Source organism: Echeneis naucrates, chromosome 3, assembly GCF_900963305.1.
Source record: "Echeneis naucrates chromosome 3, fEcheNa1.1, whole genome shotgun sequence".
Classification (NCBI taxonomy): domain Eukaryota; kingdom Metazoa; phylum Chordata; class Actinopteri; order Carangiformes; family Echeneidae; genus Echeneis; species Echeneis naucrates.
Window position 1 is genome coordinate 25777318 of NC_042513.1, and position 17611 is coordinate 25794928.

The following is a 17611-nucleotide window of genomic DNA, read 5'->3' on the forward strand; positions in this document are numbered from 1 at the left end:
TTGTTGTGTTTGGGTTGTTTCTTTTTTGTTTGTTTTTTTTTTTTTTTTGTTGTTGTAAAGAGGGCAGGAGCACTTTGCGGGGCAAAAAACCCCCAAAAAACCTGAACGACAGGAGCTTCCGGTGCTGTTGCACCACTTATGTATTGTTGTAGTGCACAGGAAAGTAAAATGGACTACAAGCGTCGCTTTTTGCTCGGCGGGTCCAAGCAGAAAGTGCAACAGCACCAGCAGTACCAGATGCCTGAGCTGAGCCGGACCCTGAGCGCCTCTCTGGCCTCCTCTTGCTCGGCCTCTTCGCCCATGGGCACTGGGGTGGGCATGCCTGGCAGCTGCCACCCACCTCCATCTGCCACAACCACTGCAGTTGCCGACATCCAGCAAGGCATTTCTAAATATTTGGATGCCCTCAACGTGTTCTGCCGGGCCAGCGCCTTCCTCACAGACCTGTTCAGCAGTGTGTTCAGGAACTCTCATTATTCCAAAGCAGCTATGCAACTGAAGGACGTGCAGGAACACGTCATGGAGGCGGCCAGCAGGCTGACTGCAGCAATAAAGCCTGAGATCGCCAAGATGCTGATGGAGCTGAGCGCCGGGGCCGCCAACTTCAAAGACCAGAATGACTTCAGCCTGCAGGATGTTGAGGTAAGCGCTTGCTCAGTCACACACCGTCTCACTATTGACACTCGTTGAGCCAGTTCATACAGTGTGTCACATTGTGTTGACTTAGGTAGGCAAGTGTCTCATGTTTGTCGCCAAACAAAGAAATTGACATTCAAGCCGACTGTTTACTCGCCTGGAAAGAATTAGTTAGGCTCACAACCTCGGGCACTAAAGCAGCACATATTTTATCATATCCATTTACCCATGACGCATCATCTACTAATGGTGCTACGATGCTTAGCTTCTTTCTGTCAGAAGTCTAGCTCCATGATTCAGAGCTTCCTGGCTCAAATAGGACCCCTCACGCCCAGTTTTAAACTGGTGTCAGGATCTTAGGGTGAGGTGTGAAAAACACTGAGGATGTGTGAGGAAAAGTCACCTTTTGTCATTCGAAATGCCACGCCGTCTTTTCACAGTGCTAAATTTCTGATGTGTACAATGTGAAACATTGGAGCGGAGGTGTTTTTCGAGGGCTTTAAATAGGGGACTTGGAGACTGAAGCGCTAATTTAAAGCTTCAGCTGTGATTCTTCCCTGTGACTTCCTCCCCTATTTACGCTGTCATTTTTTGCCCGTTTGTCTTTTCTCGCACAGGAATAATCAAGATAATTCTATTTTTCCTTAAAAGTCACATAGGGGTGTACACATTGCTGTGTCTGAGCATTAATTCCAGTCTGGTTAACTTGTTGTTGTCACTGTTAACACGAGAAGAGCTGGCATCTGCACTGTCACATCTTGTGAAAAATATATTTGCTCAACAAAGGAGACAGGGACACCAAAGCAAACCTTGTGGTTCACAGACAGAGTAGAAGTCACTTATAAGCACAACGCACAAATCCCACGGTTGAAAGAGAGACCCCTGTTGACTTTAAACCCAGAGGAGGATTCAGTCAACAGAATCAACAGATGCTCCTGCTCTGAGAGGTTACAATCATGAAGTAATAATTATGACGGAAAATCTCAGTAATGATATTAATCAGAGGAATTCCAGTTTTCAATTCAGTTTTGCTGTAATTGTACTGCCCTAATATATAGTCTTGTGTGTTGCCACCAGCTTTGTGTCACTGTATTTTCAGCTGCATCCACACCCAAGCAGCCACCAACATGAACCCCATCTTTCCTCATGATTACTACATCTGCTTATTCAGACTTAGTTTAATGTACGGTTGTCTGTCTGTGAAGTAGGAAACCGAGAAATGAACATATTGGCTGAACAGCATCTTCTCATCTGCCTTAAAGTCTGAATCATTTCCTCCTCTGCAGTTTTACTCACCTGTTCAAATCCCTCACTGCTGCGGCTTTTGATCTGAGTCCATTTAATCTTTTTATAATCACATTTCATATTCTATCTTGTTCCCTGGCACTGTCGACACCACCATGGAGGGCAGTGCCACAGGTGGCAACGCTGCAGCATAAAACAAAAATGATGAGGATCGTCAATGTTTGAATAAATCTTATTTAGCGGGGAATTCATAGCTGCAGCCAAGACACAGAAAGGACTGCAGGACCTCAGTGGATGTGGCTGAGCCCAAAACAGGAAACACTTTTGCACCGCAGTCGGTAAATCTGACTCTTTGTGGTCTTGGATATGCACAGATGAATATTAGAGGAAGCCCAAGTCTGTGAAAATTTACACCGCATGGCTTGGCACTTTCATTAGCTGTCTGGCCTCGGGCATAAAGGGTACATTTGTTAAAGCAGAGAAGGAAACACGGTAATAATTTACAATAGGCTCAGAGAAAACACTGAAAGTACACAATAATATTATGATAGAGTGCCAGTTTCATGTGAGCAAAACAACAAAAAAGAGGGCTTAAAATAATGATGATATGGCAACAGCAAAGGGTGGATGTATGATTTAAATTATTATTATTATTATTATTTATTATTATTATTATTTTTTTTTAGTTTTTGCAGCTTTTGACTGTTTGACAGCTGCTGCCTTTTTGTCCAATGATTATTGTATATGAAAGTCTGAACATTTTTGTTTGTTGCCGTTAGGAATACAGTTCAGATGTTTCTGGATCTAAAATGGTTAAAAATATGCAAGGGACAGTGAAAGTAAAAGCAACATTAACATCTAGAATGCATTGGCTAAAACTGATGAAGTGATCAGAATGTAGTTCACGTCCACCTGTAGTTAATTTAATCCTCAACAGCCTGTATGCTTTTGTGATGACTCATCTATGGCCGGGGCTGGGGTTCAGCGATGGGGAACGATGCTTTTGATTATGTATCTGCTCTACTATCCACCACGTTTACTTTCAGTCGAAGAAACCTCAGTGCACACACAGCTTCAACTTGTTTAGACCCGGCTTGTGATAATTGCTGCTAATTCAGCCTGTCTCGTGTGATGTATTTGTGACTGTAAAAGGGATTTTCCTTTGTCTGCATGAGTGGAGGAATGCTGTTTGGCAGCAGAATGTATTATGAGGTCTTCAAAAAGGACCAAATGCCTTTCTGAGTTAGGGGAGTTGTGGTATGTGACGCTCCTGCCCCCCCTTTGCTCACGTCTCCTTCTCTTTTCCACTCTTTTTTTCTTTTTTGTTTTTACTGAGAGCCCTGAAAAGTTCGGGTCAGTGCAGACAGCAAAACAAACCACTTCTTTTTCTCCATATCAGCGCCCAGCTACCTGGCTGCTCAGAGCAACGGCGCTGCCAAATATGCACGAAAATGTCACGGTTTGTTTTAGAGGCTGTTCACCGAGCTTGTAAGTTTAAACGACGTAGCGAAGACCAGAGGCAGAAAGAAAAAGGTCCCCACAACAGGAGAGACTCTGACTGCTTTAGTCAGACATCTGAGTAAGCTTGCCCAGTAAACCCCAGTGGAAAAACAACCCCCTGGTCTTCAGCTGTTTTTTGTTTTTTTTTGTTTGTTTGTTTTTTTATGGTCTCTTTTGGAAAATGCAGCCATATCATGTGAGGCCTTTATTAACTCACTCTATTTCATAGGCTGTTTTCATTTGTGTTCTATAAAAAGAGGCAAACATTTGAGAGGAAAATGAGAAGAGCTTGTGTGAGTAGAGGCCGTTATTTTGTACATTCTGAAATTTTGGACATAGATGACATGCAATATAATTAAGGAGCTGGATTTTAACTCAGGAGGTTTCTGCCTCAAGGAGCAAAATTATCATACGAGGCAAAAAGTGAGAACAAAATTGGGCGTAGAAAAGGAAGAAAGAAATGAAGCAACATTGGTTGGACTAGGTGCTAAGTCCACTGTAGAGTTGAATGATGGCTGGTTTGTTATGAAATATATCTGCCTCACTGCCAGGTTTGTGTAACAAAACGTCTGCACATGTTCCTGTTTGTAGCTAAGACCAGGTTCTTGGTTTTAAAAGTATTCATATAAATTTTTTAAAACCATTGCTCAAACAATTTGTTTGGTTGTGGGTTAGGTTTTTTTTTTTTTCTTAGTTAAATAGAAAAGAAAAAATAGCCTCACTTTAACCAAACAGGCTTTCTTACAGGTTCTCTTTTAGTTGATAGCGTCATAAGACTGATGACAATGTATTTTAGTTTTAACGAAAGCAGAATAAATCGAGAAGTGATTGATCCAATGGGCTGAATGACCTTCCTGTTTCCTCAGAATGGCCGTAAAATAGAGTTAAGGCGTGGGCAAAATGCAAAGATTGAATCTTTAAAAGAAATACTGATTGACAATCTGTGTTTTGTTTTGTTTTTTTTTTCTGCTCCTCTCACACTTCCTTCCTCTAGAAGAGGTTGAGCTCTACGGAACGTTACTCCACCATATTGGGTGCACTGATACTGCAGCTCTTCTCAGAAAATGGAAATTAAGCGTTGATTGATTCATGATTCTCCTTGTTTGGGCCTGAGAGGGGCCCACCATCGGCTTGGCTCTGCTGCATTCTTATTTCTCATATTTTCCATGACTGTGTGGGATACTGCACAGCCAATCACATGTGTTATCCATTATCTAGTGCTGCAGCCGTGTCCTCATTTTTCCCCCTCACGTGTTGATTTTAGATTAATTCGTAACACTTGGAGGAGCGTTTAATCTCACTGTCAGTTAATGTCCATGTCATTTGGTCATCTTCGTTATTATGCACTACATAACGTGAAGTTTACTTGAACATATATAGATTACCTTCTAAGCTTCATTATCAGGTTATATGTGGCTGTTATCTATAGACACTAAATCCCTGATGATTGATGGAGTTGGGATTACAGTAGTTGACATTAGTTGCAACAACAGCAGGAGCAGGAATTTTTCCTCTTGTGCACACTGGATCTGAGCCTGTGGTAAAGGAATAGGCTGTTCTGTAGTTGGTTGCAAAGGTTTTGCCACAAGTTGGAAAAATTATTTTGTTTTTGTGGATATTTGCAGTGAAAAGAAGAAAATAAATTGACAGCAGTAAATACAAAAAATGAGCCCATTTCAAAGTGAAAAGTTACTTTTTAATGGTATGAACTTCACAAAAAAGGAAAAATATTTCACTAAATTGTGAACATGCAAAGGTTTGAAAAGTGTGATAAATCTGTGTTGCTGTCTTTGGAAAGTTTCACAGCTCGCAGTGTTTTTGTAGCCAGCTAAGAATTGTTCTGTGCTCAATTTAGGAATTTTCAACATCTCCCCAGAGGATAAATCCTGCTGACACTGGTACTTAAAAAAACAAAAAAAACTGATTTCATACGTGGACAACTATTTGATAGATAGCCATGTAATATGCTCTGAATGCTTGAGGTCTGAGAATAAATAACTTTGTGTTGTTTTGATCATCTGAATCACCAGCAGGTAATTCTTTTTCATTTGCTCTGAGAGACATGTCAACATCTATTTTATAGATTGGCACCAAGTTGAGTGCAGATATTCACAGTTCTCACACAATGTGTCAAACAGACTTTTGTGAGGCCTTGACTTTCCAGGCCAGCAACAACTTAAAAAATAAATAAATAAATTAGTGAATAGTTTGTTTTTTATGTTTGGGTTATGATTCATAGCTCTCTCACTTGTGATTTGTGTTTAGTTCTAATTAATGTATTTTATTATGCTAACATGCAAATTAAGCATTCAGCTCAAAGCAGCAGTGTGCCTATATAAGTGCAGTCTCACAGAGCTGCTACTGTGGCTGTAGACTCTTAAGTTTTCTTTAGTTCCTGTCCACACACAGAAGTTTCATTATAAGGAACTGATGAAATATAAAAATCACACGATATTTTAACCTCGTCTGCATTTCTGAGTATGAGTTCCCTGTGTTTTTCTTTTTTTTGGTCTCTTTTATATGGCATTAATTATTCACCAAATAGGATTCGTTTCTCTCCCTGTTTTTTTTAAGACGGGTACTTGTTGCTCAGGAGAGGGTAGGTTTTTGGTGTGCTGTCATGTTGGCAGGGATAAAAACACTTGGTATCAGTCCTGTGACCTGTTGAGTGATGGAGCCGAGTCTCTGCTCGGCTGTTTTCTGGAAGAGAAAAACAGCCTCATGGTGTCTTGAATTCACTTCAGTATAGCTTTTATTTATTCCCTGAGCACAGTGACTCAGCAAGCATCTTTATTAGTATAATAATCATGCTGGTGATGTGCAGTATACAATAATTCCTCAGTAATATTTGCTCCTCTTAGGAAGAGGAACTCTTTCTCCATTTTAAGTGTTCCTACATACATCTTCTCAACGTAGCATGGAATCTATACTAGTCAGCACAATAACACAAGAAACAAGTCCAGTGAAGTTCTGAGCAATAACACACAGTCATGTTTTCCAATATAGAGCAATAATGCACCAGTTATGATGTTGAGCGGTATTCCCTCTTGTCTCACACTTGAGATCAATACTGGTGCTTATGTAATGACCACTTAACAAAAGGAAATGTCTGCACATACAATATGTAAAGCAGACCACGCACAACAATTTTCCTCTCGGATAGAACTTTACATCTGTGTATTTGGGACATTTTCGAATTTCACCTTTTCTTTAACACTAAAAATGAAATGAGGGAGAACATCAAACCACCCAAGAGGATGTTGACAGTTTGTATAATGTGTCATAATCTTTTAAAATAAAACTTCATCAGCCAATCACAGTATGCCCACACACAAGGAAACACCCATATAAGTCAAGACTGAAACTCTCATAAGAGGATGATGGATTTTTCCCATCCTTTTTTTGTTGTTATTATGAAACCAGTAAGCATTGTTGGTCTCACGGCTTCAGTCATTCACAGTTCACTTTTTCCATGAGGTGTGATGTTGAAAGAATGAAGGAGGCAGTGCCTTTTGTTCCTGTGCTGCCATCAGGAAGCAGCAGCATATTTCTGTCTTTACAGCCTCCCCCTTGAGATATTTTCAGCAGGTACCTGAAAAAGAAAACCCTGCGTCCATGGTGGACCCTGTGGTGTCCTGTTTCTCTTATTTTGCTAACTGGACAACAAGCAGTTTCTAAGCCTGGACTATTCTCTGTCCACACCAAGCAACACTCAGCTCAGTAGATGTAGGAAGTTACATTTCATATCTAAATAAATATATATTGAATTGAGATCCAAATATTAAAAAATGAAACGAGTTACTGTAATGAATGATATATATATTTTTAAATAATGCAAACTTGTGGTAAACATTGAATAAAATGTGACAAAGGCAACAGTGTGAAAACCTTCGATCCACAAATTCAAGGAATAATTTTTATCAAGTGATTACTTCTCTTTTCCTTCCGTCCTCTCTTCTGTTCTCTTGGACTCTCATTGACTGCAGTTTTAGCTGTGGTTACACATTGACATCATAATGTAACATAATGTGTGCATTGCTTAATGAACAGAAACAGAGATTAACAGAGAGTAAGATTTTAAATATTGTCATACCTGCTGACATTTTTCCGTCTTTGACTATATAGAGACAAACTTGACCCTCATCCCTCTCTCTCAGGGACATGCAGAGACAGACACATTTAGTCCACATTTATGTCTTTTGGTTACCAATACAAACACACATTGTACTTGTTGCTCTCATGGGCTTAATGTCTGCTTACAGCACACAATTTACCACATATGCAGACATTTTATTTGAAAGATGCTGTGTGGACTTCAAAAAGCAACATTCCTGTTTTGGTGTCTGCCGTGGAGAACAGCAGGAATAAAAGATCGACAAATGATGTCAAAAGAAGAAATGATTTTATTTTATATTTTGTTGTGGTCTGTTGTTTAAACAGATTGTGCCAAAGTCAGCTATCAAGATGGAGGATGCTACTCCTCCAAGCCTTCTTATTTTCTCTTCTGAATTTATGAGGATTTTTATGAATCATGCTTAAATGAGACAGTCTGATCAAATTAATTTGATTTTGTACATTCTGTGTATCTTTAATCTTGCAGTAAATCACTTTTTGACTTTAAATGAAAAATCCTGTTGATTCCAGAGTATTTCTGGCAAATTTGCAGAACTGGTGCAGCACCTATTTGTGTTTAACATAATGGTAGCTGCTTTGATGTGTAGCAGTAATGAAGTACTTTTGTAGTTTGTATTTTGTATCTTTTTGTAGTTTTTTACTTTCTTGATTGTTTTTGGAACAATGCTATAAATGTTCATATCATAAAACAGAATTTTATTGGTGAAGTCTTTCTTAGCCAGTTACTGAAGCATGTGGAGCATAGTTTTCTTGCCTGAAGGTGAATATAGAAAAAACCTCCTGACTGATGGATGTTCCTCAGATTTTCATGTCCTTGTAACAGTCACATGTGTGTTCATTCTAGGTACTGGGTCGGTGCTTCCTCACTGTGATGCAGGTCCACTTCCAGTTTCTGTCACAGGCTCTGCAAAAGGTCCAACCAGTGGCTCAGTCCTGTCTTGCCGAGGCCCTTGCACAGGCCCAGGAGCGATGCGCCAACGCCCGCTCCCAAAGCTCTGACCTTGGGCCCCTCACAGAGCTGGAGGAAGCCTCCCGCTCATGGAAAGGCGCCGCTGAGGTAGGCAGAAGGCAAAGGGCGCCTGAAGACTCTGGGCCTTGGGTATATTCTCTGTGAGCCAAAAAACTGAATCATGACACGTTCCTGAGAAATTCAGTTTTTATGATTTTCCACCTCAATTAACCCATGACCTAACCTCTTTTATTTGGGAAGTTTCTCTGTAATCCTGCCTTGCCGTGCTCTACACCCATCTAACCCTAACCCTTGTAGGGGAGGCCTTTTGTAAGAGGACCCAACTAATCCCCAGGCTGATCAGTCCCTCAGGCCCATTTTAAACTCTGTTGTGTACAGTGAGGCTGAGAGCAGAATACTGGGTTGATTGATCTGTTAAGCCCCGGCATGCAGGGTGTTAGTTTGCCCCAGAGGGGACTGGGCCTGGCTAGATCCTGGTAGAATGTGCTGGGGGGGTTGTTGAGAGAGAAAGAGAGAGAAGGAGGCGGCCAGGACTCTAGTTAAGCCACTCAGCACTATGCACTTTTTTTCCCTCTTCAATCATGTCCAAGGCTATATTTCTAAAATCTTAGTCTACTTTCATTAATTCCTGACATTTTTACAGCATTAAGTAATCCTTTTTAACATTGTCCTTTATTTGCATTTTGTTCTTTTAAGTCTAACTTTGCAGCACATTAGTAGTGAGATATCCTCTAGTACTGTCGATCCTCCATTCTGAGCTGGTACTGTTGCATTCTTCTGTGCCCTCAGGCCACGGCGAAGCTGAGAGAGCGGGGCCGGGACGGCTGCCTGGCAGGCATCCAGGTACAGCAACTCTTCTGCTCCAACAACACCACCATCCCTGAGCATCAGCTGAAGGAGCTCAACATGAAGATTGACAACGCTCTACAGGTACAGTATCACCCTGAAGACCAGGACAGGGAAATGCACCCACTGTTGTACCAGTGGCGTTCAAATATCTTCTGAGAAAATGTCACCTTCCAAGTTCAAGTATGACAGTTTTAATGGACTAATAGAATGGAAATAGACAGCGTCAGAAGTTAACCATTAAAAACCTGTTCTAGGTGATAAAAGCAATCTTGGACTGATAGCACATCATGCCATGTTCTCTCCCTATCTCCAGGTCTATAAAGCAGCACTAGAGAGCCTGGGTCATAGTGAGTATGCACTGAAGGCAGGCTTTCATCTGAACCCCAAAGCTGTGGAGGCAGCCTTACAGGTGAGTTCTGCTCCAAAAGTCACTAAAATATTGATAGATGAATAGAATGGTGAGTAGTGAGGAGGTTATTCTTTTATTGCTCTATCTCCACCCGCTGCCAGTGTTTTTCTTATGAACATGCATGCCTGCGTGCTTGTGTGTAGGGCTGCTGCAGTGAGGCGGAGGCCCAGCAGGCTGGGAGGATGCAGACCACCTCCCAGCCTATCCAGTGTGAGCTGCCCACCATCCCAGTGCAGATCGGCTCACATTTCCTCAAAGGGGTATCCTTCAACGAGTCAACGGCTGAAAACCTCAAACTAAAAACGGTACCTGACCCCACCGGCCAGCTTCATATGTCTATGTGATCTATGATTGTTATGCCATTAGTTGTCTCCAGCTCACTAGTTAAAAAAAGAAATGTTATTTCTGCTTCAAATCAAGATCCCATTTACGTTTCAGTGTCATCTGTAGTGTAACGTCAGCAGACACTGATGGCTGACTGTTTAACTGATTGGCTGCTGTGTTTCGTCTCCTCAGCACACAATGCTGCAGCTCATTAAGGAGGTGATGGGCCAGAACGGAGTGACCCCCAGAGACGACTCTCCCGTCACTGAGGTCCTCAACCATGTCTGCCCATCCAGTTGGAGAGGAGCCTGTAAGACAGCTGTCCAGCTGCTGTTCGCCCAGGCTGGTCTGGTGAGTTGGAGATGTTGGCGATCACGGCTGCTGCTGCATGAATTTCCTTTCCAGATCAGAATTGTCTGGATGGACACCCTGCAGTTTGACTCTCTGGAACAAACCTGAGATCTTGTGATTGTCCGTCAGGACTTTTTCAAGAGCAGCTGAAATGTTTCTGAATTTTTGCAACGACCTCATAAAATGCTAATTAGAGTCAAGAGTGAAGCATATTTATCCTGATGGATATGAACAGATGCTCATATTGTTGTTGCAGTTTACTTTTTCAGTATTTAACTAAAAGTACAAGAAAAGCTCTGAGTGAGCTGAGTCACATTTAGTTAAGTTGAAAATGACCGAGTTGGATTCGTAGCTACTATTACATTTTTTATCTGACAAGGCTAACTTGTGAGAAGGAGAACTAAAGCAGAATATTTTACTGCAGATTTTTTTTCTGTTTTTCCCAAAATTCTATATTTCATAAGTAAAAAAACAAACGCTTGGACTATAGTTTATTTAAGATGCTGAATTCCCCGGCAGTTTTTCTCTGTTCTTGTAGCAGTCTGTTTAAGGTCATTCTTCTGCTGGATGATCTTAGATAAACATGTGCGTCCATGTGTGATGAGAGACGACGTGCTGACGTGAAGAGGACTGTTGTACTTCACTGACACTTCAACTGAAGTTACCGAATCATCTCCTTTTCTGTGTCTTTGGTTTTGGCAACTTGTGTCCCATTGTGCATCAGATTTGTAAGTGAGATGAGGAGAACTGTCTGGCTGCTCCGAGGCAGCTGAGAAGTGTAAACAAAAACAGGAGAGACACAGAAGGGAAGTAACATTCCTGCTGCATCTGGTCTGCAAACCAAAAGGGTCCGTCTAGAGGAGGCAGGGCCAGCAGCAGGTCTGTCTTCAGAGTAACGCCAGCGTGTTTATGCCTCATGTTTATTTCCTCTGTGTGGCCTGGCCTGTTTTGTGTGTCAAACTGCGGTAGAGTTCCCATCTAGTCATTCTGGCCCTGCATTAACGGTAAAACGCTCCCTGGATGATGGATGAGCTCTTTGCATTAGCTCCTTATCTGAGCCTATCAACACTCAACCTTAAAAACTTCACACACACATCCCACAATGATGTGTGTGTGTGTGTGTGTGTGTGTACACAGAGGAGGTACGTGATCAACAGATGTGCTGCACACTCATTGTCACGTCATACAAAACTCACACTTCATCATCATGTATGTTCCCTTTTTTCTTCTGCTCGTGACTTCTAGAGTTTAATGAAGGCGTCCACTTTGTTTTGCAGCTGTTTCTCCTCCTTTCTGTTTCAGAGCTCTTGTCATGTGTTTCAACACGGTTTATGGACTCTTTGTGTGTCTCATATGAGCAGCCCGGGGTTTCTGAGGATACACCTGCTTTTAAAATAACAATAGGGCACTTCCTGCAATACAGGAAGTAGACTCCTCCCACCTTCTCTCCCTCTTTGTGACTTAGCTGTGTGTGTCTCGAGGAGTCAAGGCCACTTTCAAAGAACGTGCAAATGTATTTAACTAGCAGCAGGCAGGAAGGTTCGCCTGTTTGTTATCACTGGCTGATTGAAGGCATTCAGTTTCCTCACATTGAACCCATTTCATGCTCACTTGGTGGGAATTAAATCCAGACACTTTTGAAAATCTGTTTTTTTTTTTTTTTTTTTTTTTTTTTTGGTTTTTTTTTTTTTTTTTGGTTTTCCATATTGTCATGGTGGGTGCACGTTGCGTTGTAGAACTGAATGAGTTTACATACTCTGTGTTAACATTTGGTTGTGAAATGAGATGATGATGCAGGCTTATTTGTGTGTCCCAACAGGTGGTTGTTGATACAGCTCAGATTGAGAACAAGGAGGCATATGCTCCCCAGATCACCCTCGAGGGCTCCAAGGTGGTTGTGCAAGTTCCTTCTACATGGTGAGTACGTCTAGAAAACCGTTTTTATAAGAGTAAAAAAAAAAAAAAAAAACATAGTTTAAAAACATGATCAAGAATGATTAGGATTGTTAGACCAACAGATGATGCTGTTTTGTGTACACAACAGAATGTGACAGACAAATGACATATGCAAATCTAACACACACAGTCAGAAATGTGAGGGAACGGAAAGTACACTTGATAATGACTTGACTGTTGAGTTGCAGGTTTGGTTGGTGCTGAAGATTTCCCTTAAAGCACAACATTAAACTGTGAGGCTCTTATGTTCCCAACACACTGAGCACAGTCTGGTTTATATACAGGACTTAATGGTCCCTGATAGCTGCCCCCTCTTAATATAGTGTTTACACATTTGCTTTAGCCGTCCTCAGGAGGATAATACTGAACTAAACTGCGGTCCTGCTATGATGCTGAAATGTAAATGTTTCCTGGTCTGTCATGGTGCCAGCAGCACAACCCTCTCTTACAGGCTTACACCTGATTATATAGTAAGCAATATTTTTTATTTTTTTAAACATGTTTGCTTGGTGCCTGCCATTAAACTACATTATAAATAATTGGCTGCTGAGTGCTTCCATTAGAAATGTTGAGGTATATATTTTTAGATCGAAGTACAAGATAAAGTTGGTGTAATTTCAGGAAACTGAAAACACATCCATTCAAAAACAAAATTTTAGGATTTTAGTCCTTTGACAGCAGACAGTTGTGTGTGACGTTTGAGTCGGCATCACCTATACCCCATCATAGGTGTTTTGTTTGGTCTTTTCTTGTTTGTGAATATCACGTGTCGAGTCGTCTTCTGTTCAGTAAATACACCTGGGCCTTTGTGTCTAAGATGTTGTGGTTCATGTCCTGTCCTGTTGTGCGTGCCTACATGTTCAGGTGTCTGAAGGAGGACCCAGCCACCATGTCCTTGCTCCAGCGGAGCTTGGACCCAGAGAAGACACTGGGGCTCGTAGACATGCTCTACACAGCTGTGTTTGACATCAACAGGTGGAAGGAGAGGAAGTGAGTGAATGTTAAATAGCCACTAAAGTAAAATGTTAACTGTCTGTTCATGTGATCATCATGCCCTTTAACCTGCTTATTTAGTTAAATCAGACCAAACAGTTTGGGCTGGATCTTTGCTTTCATCTGTGTCTACCTATCCGTTAATGATAGTTAACCTTTTCTCTCTCTCTCCTCCTCCCTTCAAAAGAGAGCAGGCCTTGCCCACCATTCAGATCCAGCTGCAGCGGGAGAGTCCAGATTACGGAGTCCAGGCAGACCTTCCTCCAGGCACCAGCTCCAAGACCTGCAGTGGATTACCCAAAACAATATCCAAGCTGACTTCCAAGTTCACCAAGAAGGTCTCATCCAGCTCTAATAGCGGGGGCAGTTACTCCATCCCTAGTACTCCGTCACGCAGCATGCTAACGAGCAGTACCTCTGAGGAAAAGGCTAAGAGCTTGGGCCGCAATGATGGGAGGCTGCAGAGTATCCTGCAGATGGGAAACCTGTCCTGCACCCCGGACTCTACGCAGCAAGGCCAGCTGGCCAACGGCTCGGTCTCTGAGGACCAGGGGATGAACCTTCCCACTGACCAAGAGATGCAGGATGTCATCGACTTTCTCTCAGGATTCAACATGGGTAAATCCCAGCAGGCCTCGCCCCTGGTCAAGAGGAGGAACTCTGTGGCGTCTGCGAACCCGGCCGAGCTAAAGCCCCTTAACGGACCTCCGCCAACGTCCCAGTCCATCTCTCACAGTGCCCTGCAGGCCCCAGTTCAAACCCTGCCCCAGCCTCAGCCCCAGCCTCAGCCTCCAGCAGTGCAGAAGCAGCAGCAGCCTCAGCCACAACCGCAGCCACCTCCACCCCAGCAACAACAGCCCCAGCAGCAGCAGCAGCCCCCTCCCCCATCTCAGCAGCCCTCCCCACAAGCCCTGCAGTACTACCAGCACCTTCTGCAGCCCATAAGTCAGCAGCAGCCGCCACCCCCCCAGCTTCCTCCTCAGCAGACTCCACCACAGGTTCTGCCACAGCAGCGAGTGGCCAGCAAATGGCTCGGCACATCCGGGCAACAACCTCCACCCCAGGGCCCCCCCCGCGGGGCTGTCCCCTCTGGGTCCCATCGGGCAGTGGGGATCCCACGGACTGCCGGACCTGAGCTCAGATCTGTACAGCCTGGGCCTGGTCAGCACCTACATGGACAGTGTCATGTCAGAGATGCTCGGTCAGAAGCCTCAGGGGCCCCGCAACAACACCTGGCCCAACAGGGACCAGAGCGAGGGAGTCTTTGGAGTCCTGGGAGACGCGCTGCCCTTCGACCCAGCAGGTGAGCTCCACCAGCCCATCACATGTTCGTGGGATATTTTGTGCCTCAAACGGAATCGCTTTAAATTTGCTTTGCTCAAAATGCTTAAAAATCCAGTTTTCTATTCTTTCGCGATCCAACTAATCAATTTTTTTACTCAGCTTCATCCCAAGAGAAGAAATAATAAGAAAAATTGAAAACCAGAAAAAGATCTTTTGATCACTTGCTGCTGTAACATGTCAGTTCCTAATGTTTAAGACCAGCCTGTAAACTTTGGCATCAACTCAGGGGAAAGATGCTAAATTCTGGGTAATCAAAAATCAGATTTAGTTTGGGATCCAGTTCACCCTAATCATAAATCCTCCAGCCTCTTTTCCTTCCTTCAACCAAAGATACAAAGATTTCTAGCCATATTAATAAAAACATTGCCTGCTGACCTCTTGTTGTGAAGAGAGAAGCCAAACAGGAGTGTTGTTCTTGACCTCACATGTTCCTCAGCCAGATATGGAGCATAATGTCAGCAGCAGGGGAGGGAGGCAGTCCTGGAGCTTTGCTGGCACCATTGTTAAATAAAAAAAAAAAGGAAACATGCAAAAAACTAAAGAGAAGCTTCTTGGCAACTGTTTTATGACTCACAATGCAGCTATTAGTGAGACGTTCATCATACCAGGAGACTACAGAAAGGGGGTGGGGGCGTCACGACTGTAAGCTTACCGTTGATGACAAGATGTTATTCACTGAAATTCAGATGAATGCTCAGAACAGCATGTCGGGTCCTGATCTGAAAAACAAAATTAATATACTTCTAATAATTCTAGCGTTTCTCCACTTGCATGTGACTGTTAGTTACCAGTTTATGCTGAATTTAACATGTGTCAGTTTCTATTTTTACAGTGCAGCAGACTCTTTTGATTGCAGTCGAGGCCTATTGTGCAGAGTTGACTTACCGCTATTGTGATTTTTCTGCTTTGCTAGACAGTCTGGCTAAACAGTTTGAGCTCCAGGGAGCCAAAGAGAAAAGCTGAGGGTGTCAGAAACTCATGGTTGTTTTTCATCCTCTCCTTTCCATGAGCAGTGGGCTCTGACCCAGAGTTTGCACGTTACGTCGCCGGCGTCAGTCAGGCCATGCAGCAGAAACGGCAGGTGCAGCACATCCGTCGCCCTAGCAACACACGCAGCAACTGGCCAATGCCTGACGAGCAGCACAGGACCTGGTCCCACCCCGAGTATTACAGCGAGGGGTAGGTATTCATACACACCTCTGATCCGCTGCCACAGCGATTCGGTTCATCCATCAATGATACATTTCTATGAAAATCTGACACAAGTGAAAAACAAGATACACATTCCTCATCTCGTAATGCAGCTTTGGCAGCAGCATCGTGTTGGACTGGTGGAGGGCTATTTAAAGCCTGGTTTCATCGTAGCACAGAGTGTTATGATTGGATTAGTAATATAGTAGACATCATTGATATGCGACGCATTTAACACCTTTATCGTGACTGTTGTCACTTAATTCTTCACACTAGCGTGAGACACCATCCATTCTGCTCAGAGACTAATTCAGGAAAGCCATCGCTGACTGAGCAGCACAGTGTTGTGTATGAAGACTTTTGTATTTCACCGTGTGGCTGCAGCTTTTGCTCTTAGACTGTGTCGCTGAAGTGTTTTAGATGTCATCGAGGTGTCATTGTATCCCGTGGAGTCTTTTAATAGCACATTGTTGACGGTGTAATGGACTCAGTGCTAACACCTCCCCTGGTTGTGTCTGCAGCGAGGCCGTGAACAGCAGCTGGTCAGCCAATCAGGGTGACTCGGCCAGCTCCAGTGATGAGACGTCTTCGGCCAACGGCGACAGTCTGTTCTCCATGTTTTCTGGGCCGGACCTCGTGGCGGCAGTCAAACAGAGGAGGTACGTGACCAAAGCTGGTGCTCAAACAGTCCTCATGACGATCACGACGGTCACTGGAAATGTCTCTCTCCTCAGAAAACACAGCTGTGGCGAGCCAGAGGTGTGCACCCTGCCGTCTCCGCCGCTCCATCACATCAGTGACGATAACCAGGTACAGTGTGAGCCGCCCCGTTCTTCCTTTTATAAAATGATCATAATCGTCATAAAATGATTCCTTCTGAGTATTAACATGTATTGGCACATATATGCAGCAGTCAAGAGGAAATCATTTTTCAAATTCTCGCCCAGCAGGTCAAGTTGACCCACAAAAAAAATGTATGATCAAACAATTTTCCAAGCCCTTCTTAAGCGAAAATACCAAAACTACATTAGTTTCATATCTTCAACTATGAAAATTTCAGCTTTTCTTACTCTTCAGGGAATTGTGAATGTCCTTGAGTTTGAAATATTGACTGGCATTTTTGCTAAACTGAGAAGCATCACCAACATGGATTTGCTCTTTTCATCAGTGAGACTGCACTTTCCGTAGGACCAGTCATGGTCATTTTGATGACTAATACTGATCCCTGTCTGCTGCACTCCACAGGACAGCAAAACAAAGACCTGGCCTCCTAAAGCACCGTGGCAGCACTCCACCCACACCAACACCATGCCCAATCCCAGCTCTTCCTTGTATCAGATGAACATCACTCCTTCCTCCCAGTGGAGCGACTCCATGCAGATGCTGCAATCTCCTTTGTGGTCCACTGCTAGCGACTGCTCCCCCTCCACCGGCATCTCCTCTGGTTTTCCCTTCACCCAGCAGCAGCAGCAGCAGCAGCAGCAGCAGCAGCAGCAGCAGCAACACAAACCCATGACCAAGGGCTTTAAATCCTTCCCCCTCAAACACGAGCACAGGCCCTCCTACCTTCACCAGTACTGACCAACCTGATGTCCACGGTGAAGCTCCGTCAGATGAGCCACCGAGTGGGCCGAGCTGCAGCCTTCACACTCCACACCCACCGAATTGGAAGATTTCAAAGCCCGGAGAGGCAAAATTAAGTACACACA

At 43.4% G+C, this 17611-nt stretch overlaps 1 protein-coding gene across 1 annotated transcript; it reads left to right on the plus strand.

Annotated features, from left to right (window-relative positions):
* The first annotated feature begins 138 nt into the window (after positions 1-138).
* On the plus strand, positions 139-17483 carry garre1 (granule associated Rac and RHOG effector 1). Its single transcript, XM_029498675.1, is given in 14 exon segments — positions 139-642; positions 8360-8572; positions 9275-9415; positions 9648-9743; positions 9887-10048; positions 10260-10418; positions 12238-12335; positions 13239-13364; positions 13555-14422; positions 14424-14670; positions 15725-15890; positions 16424-16561; positions 16637-16712; positions 17148-17483. Coding segments are annotated over 14 exon segments (3330 nt in total).
* Positions 17484-17611: the final 128 nt, after the last annotated feature.